The following is a 22,924-nucleotide window of genomic DNA, read 5'->3' as shown; positions in this document are numbered from 1 at the left end:
CAGTGTTGCCCCTAGGCAAGACACACTTTTCCGTTGTTGCCTAGTCCTTCTGAGGAGACTATGAGTTGTCACTTCCATGTTTGCTTGCTTACATGCGTCCAATACTGCCTTACCAGCCACATGAAACAATTCAATTCAATTCAATTCAATTCAATTCAGTTCAATTCAATTCAATTCAATTCAATTCAATTCAATTCAATTCAATTCAATTCAATTCAATTCAATTCAATTCAATTCAATACTATTCATTCCAGTCCAATCTAGTCCTATCCAATCCAGTCCAATCTAGTCCTATCCAATCCAATTCAATTCATTTCAACTCAATTCAGTTCAATTCAATTTGGTTCAGTTCATTTTAGTTCGAGTCATGTCAGTTCAGTTCAATTCTGTTCAATTCAGTTCAATTCATTCAGTTCCATTCAATTCAGGTCAGTTCAATTCAGTTCAGTTCAGATCAATGCAGTTCGCTTCAATTTGTCTGTGACCCTTTTCCGTCCAGTTGTCTCTCAACATGGTATTGAGGCAACTACATCTTGGCTTTTTTGCATCCTACCAATGATCAATGGATTTCATGAAGTAATAAGAAGCTTCCTGGTTTGAAATCACGTTGATGGGAAAAACTGAAATGTCATGTCATTGCTGGGAGAATTTGCTGCCGAAGTAATCGTCATATCATTCATAAATTTACATCTCTGTTTTGCTGCATGATTGGGCAGAGATATCTAAATTCACTGAATCTGCTCGAAATATGAAGAAATATGCTATGAAACTTTGCCAGTGGATAGAGAGAAAGAAACTTTGATCTTCTAAATGTTTTTTTTTTTTTTTTTTTCCAATTCAGGGATCAGTTATAGAATAGCAACTGGGAGATTTTTGAAAATTTTCCAACTGAAAGCAATATTTCATATATGAACATCAGAGATCAGAGATGAAAGGTGAATGTTCAGTCTTTGATTCCTTGCAAATTGTATTCTTGTTATTGATATAAATCCTTACATATATGACTGGATTCAAGTGTCATTTTACGTACATCATCTCTTGGTTTTTTTTTTCATGATTATTGCCTTGAGCGTTCTACATTTTGTATCCATTGATTACATGCAAATGTGTATCATGCTTCTAAATTACAGCTTTTTATGCACTCGTATATCATCATCAGGTTACACTGGGGAACGATGTGAGACAGACATTGATGAGTGTGCCTCCAGTCCTTGTGAAAACCTGGGCACCTGTGAAGACATGGTTGCTGGCTTCCTGTGCCAATGTGCTGATGGCTTCAGGTAATAAACCTGTTGAGGACTGGCTAATATTGCTACCACATGCATTTCCCATAGACACCTGCCCGAGTATACTTGGGACTCATCCTCAACGGGTTAAGTGATACTTTGATCTCATTCAGTACCAGTTTTATAATTAATTTTGCAATCCTTTATCAGAGATGGTCATCCAATGGAAGAAAATCAAGTTCTGACTGTGAATGGACTTTCACCTAACACAATTCTGAATGATGTCCATCACAGCCACGAAGTGGTTTCTTTTCATGCGGCAACTGCAGTACAGAACAAATACACTAGAACAGCAATGAAAATCAATCCAGTTTTCACATTAATGAACTAAAGCCAGTGTGGACTTTAATGGACACAGTCTTGAGGCTTAACTCTTTGTGTGCCATTTTTGCATGCTGGACTCAGTTGATGGTGTGGCAAACTTGCATATTTCGCTTTAACACACAAACCCGCCTATTATAAAACGGATGGATAAATTGCCAAATGCCACAGTGAATTGAAATTTCTCTCAGTGTTTTGTGTAAAGAAGTCATACCTGCACAATGAGAACAGCCACTTGTCATTTAAAAAAAATGAATAATCATAATATGTCATAAAATTTACATCAAAGGAAAGCTTGGGATTTCCTCTACAGCTTTGCATTGCATGTCCAGCATAACAAAATTTATACAAATTTACATGGATATGAAAAACTGAATGTTTTCCGAAAGCATGCCTGCATTTCAATCTCAGAATACTGTACCACACAGGGGGTTTACACTGTGGATCATAAGGAGTTAAAAAAAGAGATGATACCTACCAAGCAATTACGTCCATCAGAACCACAAAGAGATTTCTTTCACATTGCAACTCCAATGCAGGGAGAGCAGACTACAACAATCAATTCATGCACAATTCACATTCAAAAACTAAACCCAGTGCAGACTTCAAGTGATGCTGAAAGCAGCGTAGAGGCTGATCTGAAAGCTATTGAAAACCATTGTTCCTTGCTTGTTGTACATGTATGTTCATAGAGGGATCACGTGTGCTGAGGAGAGCATGGAGTGTGAAAGTGACCCCTGTCTTAATGGAGGCCTCTGTGTGGAAGGATTCCTGCAGTTTGTCTGCCAGTGCGCTCCCGGCTACACGGGCCGACAGTGTGAAACTGGTATGGTTGCATTTCTCTTGATTTTATACAGAAAAGGTCTATCTCTTTTTTGTTCTCTCTCTGTTCCTCTCTCTCTCTTTATCTTCTTTCCTTTCTTTCTTTCTTATTCTATCATAACAGTCCAGTTGTTGTTGTTTTTTTTTTATAGGTCTGTACAGGAACATGTAATAATGTTACAGTGCACTCCCGTTATAACGAACACGGTTATAACGAAATTCCGGTTACAATGAAATAAAATTTAGGGCCGCAACATTATCAACTCTATGTATTTTTATTGTTTATTCATTCGGTTATAACCAAATTTCGTTATAACGAAAGAAAACTGCCGGTCCCGAGGACTTCATTATAACGGCAGTCCACTGTACTTCTAAAGATAGATACTGGATTATAAATAATTGAATCAATCGAGAATCACAATACAATGTATATATGTGACCCGCTACAACAAAAGGATCTGAAAGTCGAAGGACAATTTTCTGAAAATCGCATGACATTGTTCCCTTACTCTTCTACTTTAATTTCATATATAGCACATCTCATAAAAGTACCCGGTTGCAGAGATATCGATGATTTTATTAGGGCATGTCAGGTAGGTGAGGAAATCAGAGTTTCGAGAAAAACGCATTCAAAGTTTTCTTTCCGACGCTATCATGATCAAGGGGAGGCGAGACAGTTTTCACCGATTGACAATAGAAGGCATGCTCCTAGCGACCTCCGCGATGTTCATTCAAGCTTAGTACAAGCAGTCTACGCACGACCAATCAGTAATCAGGATGCCACGCACTGACCAATGAGATCACTCCCTTGTTGCGAGGGGCGGAGTCTAGCTGCGGCGCTAAATCCGAATCTTTGGACACGTTTCTGTTACTTTGAAAGTGGGAAAATCACGGCCCAGAAAAACGCTGATTTCTTGCCTTTCCTTTGATCAGTTAGCTTCGAAATTTCGGCAGATGATAGACAAAACATTATACTACAAAATTATGCCAAAAACAGAGATCCGATTGTTTTGACCAATTTTGATGATGTGACTTCAAACTTGATATTCTAGGCTCAGCCGTCATCGACTTTAGGATCCTTTTGTTGTAGCGGGTCACATATCATTGATAAAGCAATCTGAGAATTTGACACTAATAGAAAAGCCATATGAGACAGGGAGGTAAGTATGAGTACGAGACAATCTGCTTTAGGAAATGCATGCTTCTGTCGTATTTGAGACATAACCTTAACATTATTGATTAGACCAACCTGTATCATCAAGTAAGTATTGCATTACATGTATGTCTTGGAAGGTATTTGACCTGGACTGCATGAAATTTCATTTTTGTCTCGCCCACCGGAGGTGAAGGAGAGACTAAAGGATCCAAATGGCATCCGTCCGTCGTCCGTCGTCCGTCCGTCGTCTGTCCATACGTCACAAATGTTAAAGTTTACCTGCAAAACTCTCTTATGATCCATAACTTGGCAACTGTTACAGCAATGGCAGCCACACTTGGGTGATAGAAGCACTAGGGGTATCTTCATGTTATGGTGTTGTCGGAGGCCATGTGATGATGTCAAAGGTCATTTGAGGTCACATATTAAAGAGAATGTGCAAGACTCTCTTTTCTATGTTAAAGTTTACCTGCAAGACTCTCTTTTGACAAATAACTTCACATAGGTTGCTTGGATTACAACCTAACTTGGGTCATAGATGCACTGGGGGTACCTTCATGTTATGGTGCCGTTGGAGGTCACAGGATAAGGTCAAAGGTCATTTGAGGTCATACGTTAAAGTTTACCTGCAAGACTCTCTTTTGACAAATAACTTCACATAGGTTGCTTGGATTACAACCTAATTTGGGTCATAGATGCACTGGGGGTACCTTCATGTTATGGTGCCATTGGAGGTCACAGGATATTCAAAGGTCAAAGGTCATTTGAGGTCATACGTTAAAGTTTACCTGCAAGACTCTCTTTTGACAAATAACTTCACATAGGTTGCTTGGATTACAACCTAACTTGGGTCATAGATGCACTGGGGGTACCTTCATGTTATGATGCCGTTGGAGGTCACAGGATAAGGTCAAAGGTCATTTGAGGTCATACGTTAAAGTTTACTTGCAAGACTCTCTTATCACACGTAACTCGACACATGTTGCTACAATGGCAATCAAACTTGGGTGATGGATGCACTGGGGGCACCTGCATGTTATGGTGCTTTAAGAGGACACATGATAAGGTCAAAGGTCATTTGAGGTCATATATTAAAGAGAATGTGCAAGACTCTCTTTTGTATGTTAAAGTTTACCTGCAAGACTCTCTTTTGACAAATAACTTCACATAGGTTGCTTGGATTACAACCTAATTTGGGTCATAGATGCACTGGGGGTACCTTCATGTTATGGTGCCGTTGGAGGTCACAGGATAAGGTCAAAGGTCATTTGAGGTCATACGTTAAAGTTTACCTGCAAGACTCTCTTTTGACAAATAACTTCACATAGGTTGGATTACAACCTAATTTGGGTCATAGATGCACTGGGGGTACCTTCATGTTGTGCCATTGGAGGTCACAGGATAAGGTCAAAGATCATTTGAGGTCATACGTTAAAGTTTACCTGCAAGACTCTCTGTTGACAAATAACTTCACATAGGTTGCTTGGATTACAACCTAATTTAGGTCATAGATGCACTGGGGGTACCTTCATGTTATGGTGCCGTTGGAGGTCACAGGATAAGGTCAAAGGTCATTTGAGGTCATACGTTAAAGTTTACCTGCAAGACTCTCTTTTGACAAATAACTTCACATAGGTTGCTTGGATTACAACCTAACTTGGGTCATAGATGCACTGGGGGTACCTTCATGTTATGGTGCCGTTGGAGGTCACAGGATAAGGTCAAAGGTCATTTGAGGTCATAGTTAAAGTTTACCTGCAAGACTCTCTTATCACACGTAACTCGACACATGTTGCTACAATGGCAATCAAACTTGGGTGATGGATGCACTGGGGGCACCTGCATGTTATGGTGCTGTAAGAGGTCACATGATAAGGTCAAAGGTCATTTGAGGTCATACATTAAAGTTTATTTTTTTTTACAAGACTCTTGGTGAAGGCTTCCTAACTTGTGCACAGAATTGTGTGAGCATGTGTGAGCATTACTGATGTAGATTTAGGCAAACATAACTCATGCACATTTGTTACCCGCGACAACGGTTTCAGGTAAAAGTCGGGAATTTTGAAAATTCATTTTTTCACTGAATCACATTGCCCATTTCCTAAGCTTTGCATTGATATAAAATACGTGTATACTTCGGCACCATAAGTGGGCATAGGAAGAGAAATAAAATGCACTTTCTAACTTGTTAGCCTGACAAAATTGCGAGAAAACAGGCTTTGAAGATTCACGTCTTTTTCAAAGACAATGTCCGAGCAGCGATGCGAGGGGAGAATCACCCATCTGTACGATGGTGCCAATCGATGTTAAGCTCCGCCTTTAGCAACCACATCGCCTTCTGATTGGCTCACTGAGAGAGTCAAATTTCCCGGGCACCTTCCTCGGAGCTCAGCGTATGGAGCCGAAAAACAATGCGTTCCGCTCGGGTTTGTTTACAGTACGTATTTCAAGATGGCGAATACGATAATTGCACGTATGGTGTACATGTACTCATGTGTATGGTGCACACATTACGCAATGGCATCCACACGCCATGACCGTGTGCATGTAACAGGAGCGGTGGCGAATCCACACATTTACAAATGTTAATCGCGTTTCCATTGTGGTTGACTTGTCTTTATCATTGGCGACCCTTTTAAAGGCAGAAAATTGCTAGTACTGGCAAGGGTCATGCTTCCAGTTTGTTTTGCTTTTACAAGACATGCGTAATGCATTATGTTGCTTTGTTCGGTGGTGCTAATTAAATTAAAACAAACAAACAGACAAACACGACTCGTTAGTTTGGTGCGATCTTGACATGTAGTATTTAAATATAATTAGTCACATGTGACCACTCCTTTCCTCTCATCTACCTTCCATTGAGTCAGTCTGCTGTCATAATTTTTACTACATGTACAAGTAGACAAATTTGAGAGTATCTAGTTTTCCTTTCACACGATTATGTCATGCTACATGATTTTTGTTTCACTTCCGTTGTTGAACATTGCGGTAGAATAGTTTGGATAGAAAGCCAAATGAAGAGCACGCACTACAGAGCGAGCGTATATAAACCACGATAGCAAGAACAATGGAGCATGTAATCGTGCACGCGTGGACAAAGCATTCCCCCGAACGCTGCAACTGGTGTCTCCGAAAGCCGACTTATGTAAATGAATGCGACGCACCAGCCAATCGCATGCGAGACCCTGCGCCGTAGCAACACTGGGGATATTGGCGCGGCGTTCGAAAGAAGCTCGAAACTGACGAGTGCGATCCAACATAGGGTGCTTAAAATTCCATTTTCGATAGGAAAAACTTAGTCTTATGCTATGAAATTTAGTGTAGATGTAGAAAACATATCAAAGATTCGATTTCTGCAAAAAACCTAAATCGACAAAAATAATGGTCAAAATCTTTGTACCCCGCCTAGGAGGGAATTTGCTCTTGCGACTTTTGCCTGAAACCGTTGTCGTGGGTCACATTTATGCAAATTTATTAAAAGTCACTATTTTGCACCTGATTTTGATGTTGTCTATTTAAAGTTGCTTATTTGTTTGTTTCAGTTTTTCACAGGTTTTACAGGCAGGCACTACCTCTTAGGCAACAAAGGAGCCCATTTATTTTATGGCAACATGGCGTATACATGTAATAGATGTGGAAAGTCATTCCAGTTGAGAGCGAACCTCCAGAAACATTCATGTAATATTTGCTACAAATGTGGGAAGCAGTTTACCAGGAAACAAATGTTGCATTCACATTCTTGTATAGGTGGTTATTTTCGCAAGTGGGCGAGACACAATATTGCTAATGCCTTGTCTTGTTTTTCCAGCTCTTCCAACTGATTTTGATCTGGTGTTCATTGGCCAATCCAAGATAGTCAATCTGACTATCAATGAACCAGATGGTCTGAGCAGACTAACATTGTCAACCTGGCTGAGAAGCCTAAGAGCAACTCCAAACTTCCGGCTCTTCAGTTACAACTTCCAGGATGAGGAATATTCTTTGTATAATCTCTGCAATCTAAAGATTACAAGTGGAAGGTAATTTTAGTTATTTTTTTGTTATTTAAAGCAAAAAAAAAAATGATATGCAACAAGACATCTGGGCCCCATTTCATAAATGATGTTAGGATGGCAACTCTTGCTGGAATGGCAACTTCCCATTGCAACAGCCAATCAGGAACCTGGATTCATGTTATTACCATGACAATTGCCATTCCAGCAAGAGTTGCTATCTTATCAACTTTTTATGAAATGGGGCCCTGATGTTCTTCATCGTTAATGTCTTGAGGCTCTACTGTAAATCTTTGAATGATACAACATATACATTGTTTGTAAGGTAGCAGGTTCATATTATGATATGAGCCGTCGAATAGACATCATCAACTCTGGAACTGCCCCATTACTAAAGCAACATGTTGTTTACCATTTAGGAATGAATGCTCAACTTATCTGATGTATTTAGGTCTCCTTCATACCCTATTGCACAAGGCACATGGATGTTACCATTTGGTGATAGTAATTTCTATTTGCAATGGCTGAATTAGAAGCAGTCAGTGTCATTTGGCTACTGTAGGATAGCTAATATAATTGCATTTTATTTCCGAATAGTTCACAACTGTCTATCAATTAATCTTTCAATAAAATGTTCAACCTCATTCCTGTGCAAAAGATCTGACATCGCTTGATTCAGAAGTGGGAGTATGAAAGTGATATGCCCTGTCACTGTCTGTGAAATGATTGTGGATGCATTAGACTGAAAGTTATCCATGATTGTACTTGGTTTCTAATAATAGCTCATCTAGCATCAGTTTACTCCGGATTACGTTTTGGAGCTTCAGGTGAATTTTTTTGATTTTGATAACGGAACTCGTACGTGGAATAACTTATAAATATTATGGATGTTACTTTCTATGTATAATTTTTTTTTCCCTGTTGCCTACTCACCTGAGGCCAAAAATTCCAAGCCTTAATAATGAAATGATATCTTCCCATTCTTCTTGCCAGTGTTACATACAACGTTGGAACTTCGCTCTGCGACAATAGGTGGCATCACATCCATGTTACATGGACGTTCACACCAACCAGTTCCTGGACTCTTTCATTGGACAGAGAGGAGCCTCTATCAGGCAATGTTACCATGGCAACTGGACATGCGCCCTCTGGAGGCAGGATCTGGTTAGGGGCAGATATGATGGGTAACACAGGTAGAGACCCATTCTTGTTTTGTCACCGCTGACATTTCTGCCATTTACATTAAATTGATGACTTTGGGGTGTCTCACACTAAAATTAAGTTCATCTTAAAAGTTATGATCAACTTAAAATTATGGTATCATGCTGGATGTGTCTTTAATGATATCCTATAAATTTCCAAACAAAAGTGAAAATATTGGAGAATTTTACACACAGACATTAATATAAAAAATGAATTACATTGTATGTGACAAAGGAACTCTCTCCTAAATTTTGATAATGATTTGAAGAGCATTCTGAAAACTTGAAATGACACTGAACAGGGAAACAAATTGCATACCATAATTTCAGGTTTTAATCCTAACTTTTACGATTGACAGCAGTTCTTTGTGAAATACCCCTCTGAAGTAAAATTTATCAAAAGCATTTTGCATGGTTAACAAAGAACCAAAAACAGGCAACAACTTCATTGTGCAGTTCTGTTTTATTTCAGTCCAACTTCAATTCCTATTCTTACGTACAATGACATTCTCCTGTTTGTGTGACAGAGATAATGAAGTGTTTTTTTTTTTTTTTTACATCAACTGCAATGGCTATAATTCTGGTCTGTGCCAGTGGAAATGCTGTTCATTCATATTGGCCAATACCAGGGCATGTCATTGGTATTGTGATGTGAAAATAGAGGGATAAGTTGCAGAAAGAGTTCACATGTTATTCATTCCATATTTGCCCACAGATTATGTCGCCATCAGTGACTACAACGTGTGGGGTTTGGAACTGTCAAATGTTGTACAGCAGAGCCTTGCTTCATCGTGTCAGCCCGCCCTCTTTGGTGATATAGTGTCATGGACAGACATGCCATCACATGTCAATGTCTCGTCCAATCAGCTAGAATCACCTTCGCAATGTGATGGTAAGCATGATGCACGTTTGAAGTGCATGACTTGAATAATACAAACAGATGTATTTGCCAGCAATACACAACTTGTGTGTATGCTCTGTATGCACCTGTTCAGAGCTTTTTAAAACAGGTCTCACAAAACATTGCACTCCAAGCGTATCTTTTTCCAAGAAAAAACTTCTTAAACTTCTCCTGTGTAAGATATGTTTGTGTCTTTCTTTTACAGATGTTAACGAGTGCCTTTCAGACCCTTGTCAGCACGGCTCCTGCCAGGATAAACTAGGCTCCTATCACTGCGAGTGTGAAGAGGGCTACACGGGCACCCAGTGTGAACAGGCCCAAGATCTGTGCAGTCCAGAATTTTGTAGGAATGGAGGGACTTGTGAAACCAAAGAGGCTACAGCTCTTTGCAATTGTCCTGATGGATTTTCAGGAGATTTCTGTGAAACTGAAAAAGGTATGCTAACTGGAAAAAATATATGTTTATATTCAATGCATATTTTACGTATAATGCAGTGTTGATATTAAAGATTGCCGAGTGTTTACATTCAGATATTATTCATGGCTGGCGCCACATTTTCAATAGTTGGGAGGGGGGCTACTTCAGACTTCTGGTGCCACTTCCGGGTTTCATCAGCTAACAAGCAAAAAAAAAAAAAAAAGTTTTTCAGTCTTCAGCACAGATGCCACTTCCGGGTTTCTGCATTTAATAGGAATATGACCAACATATCTTTCTTACCTGGTTTAGTAATAGGCAAGTGACAGTGTTGGTCGGCAGGAGTTCAGGGGGCAGAATCATTGGGGAAAATGTTCGGTAGAAGTTGGCTTGTAAGCTTTGTTACACTCCCTCTCACTAAGTATTTTGTTTGTGTGTGTGTGTGTGTGTGTGCGCGCGGGGGCATGTCAACAGCAATACAAAGCAAAGATCTTCATTGTTGTGTTCAAGCCACATCTGTTCTTGTACGTCTTGTTCATTCAGTGGATGGCGGATGGTCAAACTGGTCATTATGGAGTGAGTGCAGCTTAAGCTGTGCTGGGGGCATCCAGTCTCGCACAAGGACCTGCACTGACCCAGTCCCCCAGGGTGGAGGCCTCAACTGCACAGGGAAGGAGCAGCAAGAGAGAATCTGCAATGACATTCCCTGCCCAGGTAATGCAAACACCCCTATATTTCTGTCGGTGGAAAAGTCCCACTTTAGAGCAGACCATGTGCACACTGTACGGCATGGAATTGTTCATTTCATTTTGTAGGGCTTGTACAGTGTAGTACAATTTGTATATCAAAGAAGGGATACAGCAGCTCATTTGCAGAGACTCCAACTCTCCCGCTTTCGACGGGAGATCTCGCGCCGAAAGCCCATTTTTGCAAAATCCCCCGTTCTCCCGCTTGAGATTTAATTTCTCCCGCCCTGGCTCTGTGTCTCCCACTTGAAATAATTTCTTACTTAGTGTCATCTTATGTTAAAAAATAAGCCATAGACTGCACGAGAGAGCATCTAGAACCTAGAGTCGTGAATATAGTTGGAGTCTCCCGTTTGCAAGGGGTTTCAGGCGGGAGAATCTCCCGATCAGAAGGTGCTTGGGGTTGGAGTCTCTGCATTTGCTTCAAGAGGTATCACATTCTAGGCAATACATTAATTAGCATTTAAATATATGAATGTTTCTCAGGCTTCATGATGATTGATTGTGTCATTATGGCTATAGCAGTCAATACTGTAAAACATGATATATTCGCGGTATGTAATTTTTTTTGCGAATTGGAGCCGACGGCTTTTTTCGTGGCATTAAATTTTCCCGAATTGCCACTGGCGTTCAACGCATATAGTGAAGACAAGATCTTTTGCGTGCATTTTAATTTTGCGAATCTTGGCACTCGTGAAATTTGCGAAATTAAAATGCACGCGTACATTCCTCATTTTACTGTAATTGTTTGCGGATTGGAACTGAGCCTGACTTGTGCAAGGTCGATGGGAATATCGGAGTGGCATATAGTAAAAAATGGTGAACAAAATGCACAGTTTGTTATTTATGGACAGAAAGTACACTTCCAGTGCCAAGCATTTCAATGAAAAGTGTGCTTATACCTTGATCTTGTAGTAATTAGTTTAATGAAAAGTTCAATTTGTTCTTTTCTCTGGTTTATGATTTTGCTTACATTTTGTGTTGGGTCATTTAAACAGAGTGGCATTATCCATTGTTTTGGTCTTTCTGTATTCCTGTTACCCCACATCATCTCACTGTCCATGATTTCTCTGACACTATGCTCTCAGGCTGTCTCCGGCTGAGGAGACCTTTGAGGGGTAACCTCCGGTGCCGTGATGTGGAGGACATGAAGACCTGCTCCATCAGCTGTCGCCGTGGCTACGGCTTTGCGGAGCGCATCCAGGAGAGCTACACATGTGGGAAGGACTCAAATTACCGGTGGAGCCACCAGACCAAGGATAATCCATTTGCAAGACTGCCCGCATGCACTGGTAGGAAGAACAGACTCTTGACTTCGTGAGAATATGTTGCAGAAAATGTGTGTACAGATACACTCGTATCACTTCGTATCATACAAAGCACTTGGAAATTAGTGCTCAATGATGAGAGTGCATTTCCATTTGACATTGTCCATAGCATAAAATTGTACACTAATGTACAAATCATATCTGTTGTCATCATGAGCATTTTGTGTCAAAGGCAGCTTCTTGTTTGTTTCACACATCAGGATCAGTCTGTACAATTCACATCAAAAATTGTGGCGTCATTACATTGTACTCACAATGACAAACCCCCTCCCCAAGGAAGAATGTGATTTTTTCATAGGAAATACATAACGTCTATTTTTTACGTATCGTATTACAAGAAGTATTAAAGTCTGTACTTTCTTCTTTTCATATGAGTTAGTAATTAATAAGACTTGAAATGACTTTGCTTAAAGAGCCAGTGATGTTTTGACATAGAATATAAGTCTTAAAATCACTTGTACTGTAGGTCCTTACCTGAAATACAGCCTTTAAGTTGTGTAAAAACACCTACTGTATTGCATCAACAATTAGTTCATCTGTTAATGATGAAGTCATGAATGAATTATGTTCACACGAGGTACACAAGAAGTAACAAAAAGTTTTTTCCATTTTGTAGAGCTGATGCACAACCAAGGTGCCACAGGAATTGTGTCGGTGGCTTACCCTGGCGCCATATGTCAATCAAGAGCAGACAGGGACTACCTACGGAATGCAGCTAACAACCTCCTGTTCGAGAAGTCCGATGAGATTGAGTGCATAGCTGACCAGACTTGTCGCATTCTTGGTGTCCAGGTTGGTTTGGGTTGCTGCTTGCCTTTATTTGTGTGTGTGTGTGTGTGTGTGTGTGTGTGTTTATGCCTCCGCCACGAAGTGTCGCCGGAGGCATTATTTTTTTTAATATTTCATGTGTAGTTTTGCATGCTAATACGCGTTGAAACATATCTGAAAGTGGGAGTAAAGAATGTGATATCCTAATTACCACAAAACAGTGTTGAGTGACAAGTACTACGTTGTATAGTCAAAGTTTTAGGTGACCAGCATGAAGTGCAAATTACTTTTATGATCACACCATAATGCGGGTGGCATGAAACTTCATAGAGTAGTACTTAAAGCACTGATGAACCTCAAGTCATCTTGTGTTAACGTTACTGTTATTCTACGCTCTGCAATCTCAACATTGAGCACTCTATACCAACGTAAGCTTCACAACATGTTAGAATACAATTGAAAATATAGTAATTATTGCTGTATGCATGAAGTGTCTTCCTATAAGGTGACATCTTAAGATTTTTTATGGATAAGGAAGAACATGCATGAAGGTCAACGCACCTTTACCTTGATTGTTGAACCTCATGTGCATATTGAATTCTGCTTAAGCCAAACCTGTTCAGCTGCTGCTACTTAATTTCGTTTCATATTGAATGACAGTCACAGCCTTTTTAGTATTTGTGTCTGTATGAGAAAAGGATAAGAAGGACAGAAAATATTATTCACATATTGTATTTTGTTGACTTTTTTAGACAAAATCCTCTCATACTTCTGCACATTCTCTCCACAGGTCAAAAACTGTGAGCTCCAGATCAATAGGCGGCGGTCAGTCAGGGCCACCTTGCCGGTCACCATCAGCATCACCGTCCAGCAGAATGCCTCCAGCCAAGTTCCTCTCCCTGAGTCAGGTGTGAGCCCCTAAGATCATCCTCCAGCATCCCCTTTATCATCCTTCCAAATTTTGAAATGATGCAAAATGCGTCCACTCTTGTGATGTACAAAAGTTGTACGCAAGACCCAAGTCATCAGGTCAAAGTAGGTCAGGCGTAAACTCAAAGAAACTGCATGCATCAATTAGTGAAAATTCAACTACTACTGGACAAGAACTTTACAGCTTTATGGAATCTAGTGATCAGGAGAGTGCAAAAATTGAGTTTGTATAAAGGATGTGAACAAGGGTGCATGACATGTCCATTACATTTTCTTTTAAACTCAAGGTATGTGATTCAAACAGAAGTGTATTCATCTTTCCCACAACAACAGGGGAGTTAGAATAACACCAGATGTGTGATTAAATTCTTTGAAATCTTGAGTAAAAAAAAAAAAATAAAGTAGAAATATTGAACTTCCACATTCATTTCTGATTCTTTTTTCACTGATTCTCCTAAACTCATGAAACTTTACCATAAGAATGAGAATGAAATAAAAAGAATGAACCGAGTTTAAATCCATATAAGAGTTCTACAACTATCACTACATCCAGAAAGGGATTTGCCATTGTGAAGTGTGTCATCTTGCATTAAAGTCCCCCAACATGTGTGTCCCATTTTATATATCTTATATATTTATGTATTTTATATTTTATATGCTTTATATATTTTATATTGTTCACTGTGTTACAATTAGAAACACTCAGAGATTCCAAATGTTACTTTTCACAGAATTTTGTGCTGTTCTTTGCCAAAACTACTGCAAATTTCATGGAGAATACTGCTTATTTCTAAAATGGCTATACTACACAATGTCTATTGCTGGAAAGGTAGAAATACTGTTTTTTCACCAAAAATATGACTTTTTGCCGCTCAGAATACAGCAATGCTGTTGACAAGGTTTACATCCCTGGAGACTGTATGTAGTGCTTGAAATCAGTAGCATAACTGGCTCAATCGTAAGGATTATAAAGGAGTTTTAACCTGATAAAGACTAGTCCCGAGTACACTCGAGCAGGTGTCTATGGGAATTGTGTACCTTTCAAAGCAAAATCAGCCCGTCCTCAAGGGGTTAATAATTGTGCTGTTTCCTTTCAATTATTGACTTGCAGATAACTCTTCATCTGCGACCCTGGAACCCCCTGATAGTGCAGAACCACTTGACGTATTCTACTTCAATTTGACCTCTCTGATAAACAATGGGTCGTTCACCCTGGAGGTCAACGACCAGCACATAGCCAGTGACCCGACCTCATTTACTGGAGATGCCTGGGAGAATTGCCCCCCTGGATATCTGGAAAGTGCCAGCCAGGGATACTGTGGTAAATGACTTGTGGTAGATATTGGCTCCTATTAACCCAACACGTTTTAGAAATGTTCACTGTCGCTAGCTACAAAGATGACAAAACCTTTCATCTCAAATTTTGGTGAAAATTCCTTTTTCCTTGGATTAATTGTCAGATATGATTACTTAAGTTATGTCTCATCAAAATCCTAGCTATCTTACCCCCAAATTCAGCCACCATGGCATGTTAAAGAAATCTTTAGGTGATCCCATTTATTACTGAGATTTGGCTGTCATATGTTTTGTGGCTCCCCTGAACATTTGACATTTTTGAGATACAATATTTTGTCACCCTAACAATGATATGTGTTGTTTGGTGCTGTATATTTTCATTTGTTTGCTTTAGGTGCAAAATTTTCAATCATCTCTTAAAGGAGCATGATACCCAAATATAATACATTGATTAAATAAATGCAGCAATGTTGGTAGAACATGTCAGTTAATTTAAGGAAAATCAACAATTTGTTCATAAATTATGATACGAAAAGTTATTAAAGCTATCTTTAAGATTTTGGTGCTACCATTCCTGGATAAGAAGACTACTGTAGTTTATGGCATCATCTGCAGGGCAACCATATTAAGAAAATATGATAAAAATTCCACAAAATTTTGTGTAATGAAAGGTTCATGCAATTCATGTAAGATGATGGCAAGCACTTGCTGATAAAAACCAAGGATTCCTATGTAGGGCCTACTGAAAACATATGTAGGCCCTATGTATAATTTTTAACATACACCGTACTTGTGGCTCTGATGATATAGGATGTACACTGTATGTAAATAACCGTACACTGTATCATCATCAGACAGTAGTTTGTTTCAGTTTCATGGAAAGGTGAGATTTACTTCATTCAGCCTCCTTTACCACGCTCTTTCCCTGCAGGCACTGAATGCTTTCTTTCCTTTTTTTGTTTTTTTTGTTTGAGCACTAGGTTCATCAAATCATCAACATGTCAGAATGCGTTTGAAAATACTGGGGCAAATGTGTAAGAGATGCTGACAATATTTCCATCAAAATCATATACACAGGAATATAACAGATTAAAATTGAAGTGTAACGTAAACATATCACCAAATATAGATAAAAAGAACAGATAGGCATCCATTTTATCCTTGTTGGTCACAACTTCTTAACAATTTCTTCTTTATTACCTAAAAATAAGATAAGCCAGATTTCATCCAGTATTTACTTGTTAAACCTGATAACAATTTTGAAAGTCATTGAGACCTTTGAATTCAAAGACATTGTTCAGACATTTATGTTTCTCACCTCTGGTTTCCATTTCTGGATTTAGTGCCATGTGGAGCTGGAACATACTTTGGTATGAGGGACAATGGGACTGAGTATGAATGTCTGCCATGCCCGGAGGACACCTACCAGGATGAGGAGGCCCAAGAGGAGTGCATCCCGTGCCCAGAAGACCACCACACCCTTGGGATATATTCCACCAATGAGACCGATTGCAAAGGTGAGATGAAGACTAACCATTGAACCAATTTACTACATTTGTGACCCACTACAACAAAAGGATCCCAAAGTCTGAGAAGGAGAATTTTCTGAAAATACAATGTAGCATGACATTATTCCCTTACACTTCCACTTTACATTCATATTTAACACAACTCATAAAAGTACTCGGTTGCAGAGATACTGATGTTTTTCTTAGCATATGTTGAGTGGTTTAGGAATTCAGCGCTTCAAGAAAACCGCCTTCAAAGATTTCCTTCTGATGCTATTATGATCAAGGGGAGGCAAGACAGTTTTCACCTCTTGACAATAGAAGGTTTACTTCTAGCAACCTCTGTGATGTTCATTCAAGCTTAGTGCCAATGGTCTATGCACGGCCAGTCAGTAACCAGAATGTCACACACTGACCAATAAGTTCGCTCCCTCGTTGCTAGGGGCGGAGTCTTCCTGCAGTGCTAAATCCAAAACTTCGGACACGTTTCTGTTCCATTAAAAGTCGGAAAAGCATGGCCCAGAAAAACACTGTTTTCTTGCCTTTCCTTTGAATATTTAGCTTTCGGCAGATGATATACAGTACATTAGACTACAAAATTATGCCCAAAACAGAAATTCTGTAGTTTTGACCAATTTTGATGTTCTGACTTCAAACTTGATTTTCTCAGCTCAGCCGTCAGCGACTTCGGGATCCTTTTGTTTTCATATTTCTATTTGAGTAGCTCATCGTCCCTGCATTAATTGTGGCTCTATTCCCATTGAGTCTGGCTGCTGAGCAATGTTCTGTCTTACCATATGCTGCCCCTATTAGTAAGAGGCAAAACACTCGAGTCACTCTGATAGGACATAAAATGGAGCTCCCATGTGCAAGAGAATGAAACTCATGCATTATAAAACATCTAGCTTCAATCATTCATTACAAAGAGCAGGGTGCAAACCTAGTGAAAACCGTATGAAGTGGTCCCCACCCCCATACATGTACCTGAACCAGAAAACTGGTGAATAGTTGTCACCCTGGGTAACTACCTACAATGTATGGTCAACAGATGTTATCAACCAGGCATATTGTACCACACAAAGAAGTAAACAAGTTTTAATCCGTTGAGGACGGACTGATTTTGCTACAACACGCATTTCCCATAGACACCTGCCCAAGTATACTCGGGACTCGTCCTCAATGGGTTGTGGTTGAAGGCAACTATGATACTTTTGATAGTCCAAAACAGAGGTACAATAAAACTTGTAGATGACCTTACATGTTGCTGCATGTCATTGCAAGGAAAAACACAGCCATTACAAGAAAGAGGCAAAATACATCTGATTTCTTGTTTCAGTACCGGTACATTGTGAATAAAAACTTCAATGTGCATTATGACATCAGAAGGTTGCTTTAATAGTCCAATCCCACAGAATGCACAGTCTCTTGTTGAAGTGAGAAATTCATGTTGTAGACAAAATAATCACTTTATTGATTACAGCATTACCACTGGATAGAATTTGTGCCGAACTTTTATACTTCATCAAAAGAATTTGAGATCGGGAGAGGTTTGTCGTATAACATTTAAATTTTGAGCACTTCTCAAGAGGAGTATGTGAGGCTATCATACAATAAAAGATATGATGTGTGATTTCTGCACAGTGATATCAGAATTGATTAGACCTGAATTCTCTAAATTTTTTTCAGGCAATTGATTTATCACGAGTTCTTCAAAAAAATAGAAACGACAAAAACAAAAACTGATTTACAGAGTACAGTGGACTCCCATTATAATGAAGTCCTCGGGACCAGCAGTTTTCTTTCAATACAAATTTTGTCATATTACCGAACAAACAAACAATAAAAATACATGAAGTGGGAAATGTTACGCCACGAATTTTTACTTCGTTTTTAACAGGAATTTCGTTATAACCGTTGTCGTTATAATGGGAGTGCACTGTAACGTGTCTCTGTCATGATATAGTGAAAAGATTTACATTTTGCAGCAGCAGACATGACCCATTATGTTTTGGTCTTTGGTCTTACCATAGCACCTATTTACACGACGGTCACACCCCGTGTTCCCGTTACTGTACATCCGACCACGTGGCTGCTGCCCCTTGGCGCCATCATCGGGATTGCTGTGGTGGCTGGATTCTGTGTTCTTCTCATTGTTGTCGTTGGTATCATTTGTTGGAGATGCCGCAAAAGGTAATGTCTGATTGCAATAGCTTTGGTTGTGATGCCCACATAGTTCTAATTTTGCCGTTTAGTAACCAGGCCATCTCAGCATAAACTCTCTCTCGTTTTCTCTCTTTCTTTATTATTTCTCCTGTGTTTTATCCTTCTCGTCTTTTATTATTTCTTCTCATCTCCCTCTTGTAATGATCATGTTTGTGGCCATTTTTGTCTCATTTTGAGGTCATCTCGTATGCCCAGCTAATGTATCATAACCTATTATAAACATGTCAAGCTGTTCTGAAATTGAATCTTCAGTAGGAATATGTAAAACCCAATGGAAGTGAAAACATTAGATATCCAGAAAATATAATTTTGTGAGTCTGTATCTTATCAGAATTAAAAGGAGGAAATGTATTGCTACATAAGCACTAAGGCACATATCGTTGCTGGGATGATGGGACCTTGTATCTAAAATGTTGATGAAAATCACTTTGTTTGGATGATTGGAATATGTAATGTCCTGTACCGGCCGCACAGAAACGCTGTTAGTGGGAGATTTGTTAGCGCTATCAAGTCACTAACAAATCAGCCACTAACAGCATGAGCGCCATGACCGCACAGAAAGGGCTGTAAGAGCGCTGTTAGACACGTGCGCTGTTACGGCGCTGTTAGTGAATTTAGCCTTTAAGAGTTAGGCAAAATCTACGCTGAGTCACAGTGGTAAACATGTTATAGCGCACTTGTAGCAAGAGTACGCGCACTTGTAACGAAGGTTCGCGCACTCAGTACGAGACGCCTCGACAAGTGGCAATCACTAAAAAAAAGGTGTCAAGGAAAAAGTCACCCAGAGCCAACGAGTGCAGAGAAAAGAACGGGGGGAAACGGGAGAAGGGGAAAATACAGCAGTCGATGATCCTGACGTTCCCCGATTCCTTGAATGATGATGAAAAAGAAATATTCTCGGTCATACCCCCAGAACAAATAATAGGTAGGGTCCTAAGTTTTATTACATCTCCAAATGATGTCCCTATCTACAGTGCTTCACAGAAGTTCCTATATAAGACTATGTTATATAAGGCGGACTGGGCCTAACTGATATTATCTTTTCGATAAAAAAAAATTACCAGCTAAAGATTGGTTGAAAGAGCTTAAGGTGATTTTAGATATTTTTAACCATGTCAGAAAGTTGGCATGTTTGACACTGCATGAAATGTTTGTTTGTAAAATAACGTCATTTCTATGATGACGTAAATTATTAGCAAAATTATGTCAAATCAATTCTGAAATTGTGCGTAGTCTTGTACCCTTCACTCCGAAATACAACACTTTTTAAACAATGTGATATAGCAAAGCAATTCGAACAAAGCGCACTGCATGCGCCGTACACTGTCACTCTGTGAAATGTAGCACTTTCTAACCAAACAGTTGCAAAGAGATGATCCGTATCGAAACCGAGAAACTAAATGTCGTGTAAGAAACTTTGGAAGTCAAGCAAAATCTACGTCTCCCGCAACCCGCCACATTCTCAATTATTTGCATAGTTCTCGGGTCAATTTCGGGTGAAGTAGGTTTACTTGGGAGACAACAACAGCGCATGCACTCAGCGCGCACGCAAGAAGCACTAACAGTGCCACTATCGGTGCCCCTGGCACTGTTAGTGAGTTGATAAAACAGCACCACTGTTGTTAGCTTTTGTGCGGCCTCGCACTGTTAAGCTAACAACGCTGTTAGTGAATTTGACTACCAGCACGCTTCTGTGCGGCCAAATCTGCGCTATCAGTGCTGTTAGTGCGCTGTTTGGGCTAACAACGTTTCTGTGCGGCCGCCCGTGATCAAATCCTAGCTGCCTTACCGAAAAGAAAGAAAGAAAGAATGAAATCACCACGGCATGTCATACGAAAGGCGATCCCAGTTGTTGTAGTGCTTTGCCTGTTATGTTTCTGTCACACTTCTGAACATTTGACTCTTTTGAGATAGAGGTTTTGTCTTCCAAACACCAATATATGCTTTCAGTTCCATGTTTGTATCTGCAAAAACTTTCAGTGTCTGTTCTATCCCAAACATTAACTATTCCATCTTTTCAACATGACAAAGAAAAGAGAGAAAAATGAGAGAAGTGCATTCATTACATGATGCCCTTGTTCATTTGTGAAATATTGCTTGTTTTAATATACATCATTATTTACACTGAACCATTAGCAGGAAGAAATTACCTGATACTTTTAATAAATAGATCCTAGCCGAAAACATGCTCAGCACCATATCATTGGAAGCTACTGGTTTGGCTCACTTGTTGATACGTATTTCTGCATTATTTCATGACCCGTTTCATTTTTGTTTGTCCATTACCTATCTCTCTTTCTGTTTCTGCTTCACTAGAGAAAAGACAGGCAGTGAAACGGCAAACGATATTCAGCTACTGAACGCAGCCGCAGTGGGCAATGAAACCAAACCCTATAGCTACGTCTACAACGGTGACCACGGCACAGTAAATCCGGGCTTTGTTTACGGCGCCGAAGGAGTCTCGACTAATGAGGGGCTGCAGTCGGACAGTTTGGCACTCAAGGAACAAGACTTGCCCCCTCCCTACACACCTTTCCCCTCTGCTGAGGAGGAGACAGATTTTAACAGCGAGTTTCCGGTGAAAATCCCACCATCGAATGCCAGCAAGGAATTGAGCAAAATCTGAGATAAAAGATTGACTGAACATGGATTTGCGTTGCACGGCACCAAATAAGCTGACCAAATAGGGTTTGTACAGCGCTGGACTCTGCTAAGCCCTTACTGTCGTTGAGGGCAGCATTCAGTTGTTTCATTTCTTCACGGGTATGCTATTGAGTGCTAGTGCATCAGATCTTTTGGAGGCATCTGTTTCTGTGCAGAGCATGTTTGGGGAGCCTTCTTGTCAAGATGTTTTAGAGCTGTAGATAGTTACAGTGTGTCATAGCGGATCCTTTCATTGTGGTTTTTAACTCTTCAGGGTGTAGGTATTGGAAATCTGATAAGTGTTGTTTGATTTAGTTATTTCTATGCTTATTATTCAGTTCTTATCGACGAGGAAGTAGAGATTACTGTAAAAGTGGAAATTTTTGCGGTGTTGAAATTTTCGCGCATTTCACGCAACCAGAAACTAGCGCGAAAATAAAAGCACGCGAATATTTTTGCTTGCCATACATTCCTGTGCGTGATGTCTTGATTCCGAGGAATTAAAAACATGCGAAACTCTTCTTACCCGGCCAAGCGCGAAAAATTAGTCGCGCGAAAATATCCACTTTTACAGTACAATTGTATTACATTTCTATTTGATATAAAGAACAATCAAATGTTTCATGCGTCAGCAATTCACTCGGGAAGAAATGTATTACACCTTATATGCATCAACTGTTGAACAATGCAAGTTTGTTGCCAATTCTAGATTATATAATTTTCTTGTGTGTCATTTTGGTAGACACTGAAAGTTTGCTGACATGTAGTTTTTCCTCGTTTTTGTTGTTCATTCACTGTTTTGGAATTATTTTCAGTAAGCCTATATATTGCCTATGAAATGTATCTTTCATGTATAAAAGCTATACTGATCTGCAACTCTTGTTTGATTTTGTTATGAAGGGTGTAAGATCTTTGATATCACAAAAGTTGCTTGTTAATTTCTTTATTTCATGTTCTAATTCTGATTATTGTCTTTCCAAAATAATCAGTGTATGAAAGAAATGTAAAAACTTTGAAGTCATGCAGTTTTAAAACTACATTAAATGTGAGTGAAAAATAATGTGCAATCGGTGTAAGTGGAATTTTGTCCGAGATGATAGTGAAATGGTGAGATGCAGAATATATGTCGGACTTGGAAATAAGCATAATATATGCCATCAAAATCCAAACCAAAGTACTCAAATAACTCAAAAATTTCACTACACCATATATTGCGATTACTTCATGTAATTATCTGTCACCTACAAATACATTGATTGAGTCTTATTCAGAAATGTTATCAATGTTTCATATCAGTTTTCTAGCACAGATATATGTAGGCCTATACAATAGTGGGGCAGATATGTGAAAAAGATGCTCACATCCGGCGGAAAGTATGAAATTTTGC

At 39.4% G+C, this 22,924-nt stretch overlaps 1 protein-coding gene across 1 annotated transcript in view; it reads left to right on the top strand.

The window, feature by feature from the left end:
* LOC140243611 (uncharacterized) overlaps positions 1 to 22,583 on the top strand; it is an 80,146-nt gene extending 57,563 nt beyond the window's left edge. The window contains exons 42-55 of the mRNA XM_072323277.1: positions 1,160 to 1,280; positions 2,300 to 2,433; positions 7,394 to 7,604; positions 8,571 to 8,770; positions 9,495 to 9,671; positions 9,886 to 10,116; positions 10,639 to 10,809; positions 11,930 to 12,133; positions 12,786 to 12,961; positions 13,728 to 13,845; positions 14,979 to 15,188; positions 16,507 to 16,680; positions 18,702 to 18,861; positions 21,211 to 22,583. Of these exons, the coding sequence (XP_072179378.1) occupies positions 1,160 to 1,280; positions 2,300 to 2,433; positions 7,394 to 7,604; positions 8,571 to 8,770; positions 9,495 to 9,671; positions 9,886 to 10,116; positions 10,639 to 10,809; positions 11,930 to 12,133; positions 12,786 to 12,961; positions 13,728 to 13,845; positions 14,979 to 15,188; positions 16,507 to 16,680; positions 18,702 to 18,861; positions 21,211 to 21,520 (2,597 nt within the window). The 3' untranslated portion in view covers positions 21,521 to 22,583. The remainder of the gene's footprint in view (positions 1 to 1,159; positions 1,281 to 2,299; positions 2,434 to 7,393; positions 7,605 to 8,570; positions 8,771 to 9,494; positions 9,672 to 9,885; positions 10,117 to 10,638; positions 10,810 to 11,929; positions 12,134 to 12,785; positions 12,962 to 13,727; positions 13,846 to 14,978; positions 15,189 to 16,506; positions 16,681 to 18,701; positions 18,862 to 21,210) is intronic.
* Positions 22,584 to 22,924: the final 341 nt, after the last annotated feature.

The sequence above is a fragment of the Diadema setosum genome, chromosome 20, assembly GCF_964275005.1.
Source record: "Diadema setosum chromosome 20, eeDiaSeto1, whole genome shotgun sequence".
Taxonomy (NCBI): Eukaryota; Metazoa; Echinodermata; class Echinoidea; order Diadematoida; family Diadematidae; genus Diadema; species Diadema setosum.
The sequence above is the reverse complement of the archived record's forward strand: the minus strand, read 5'-3'. Positions and strand labels throughout refer to the sequence as shown.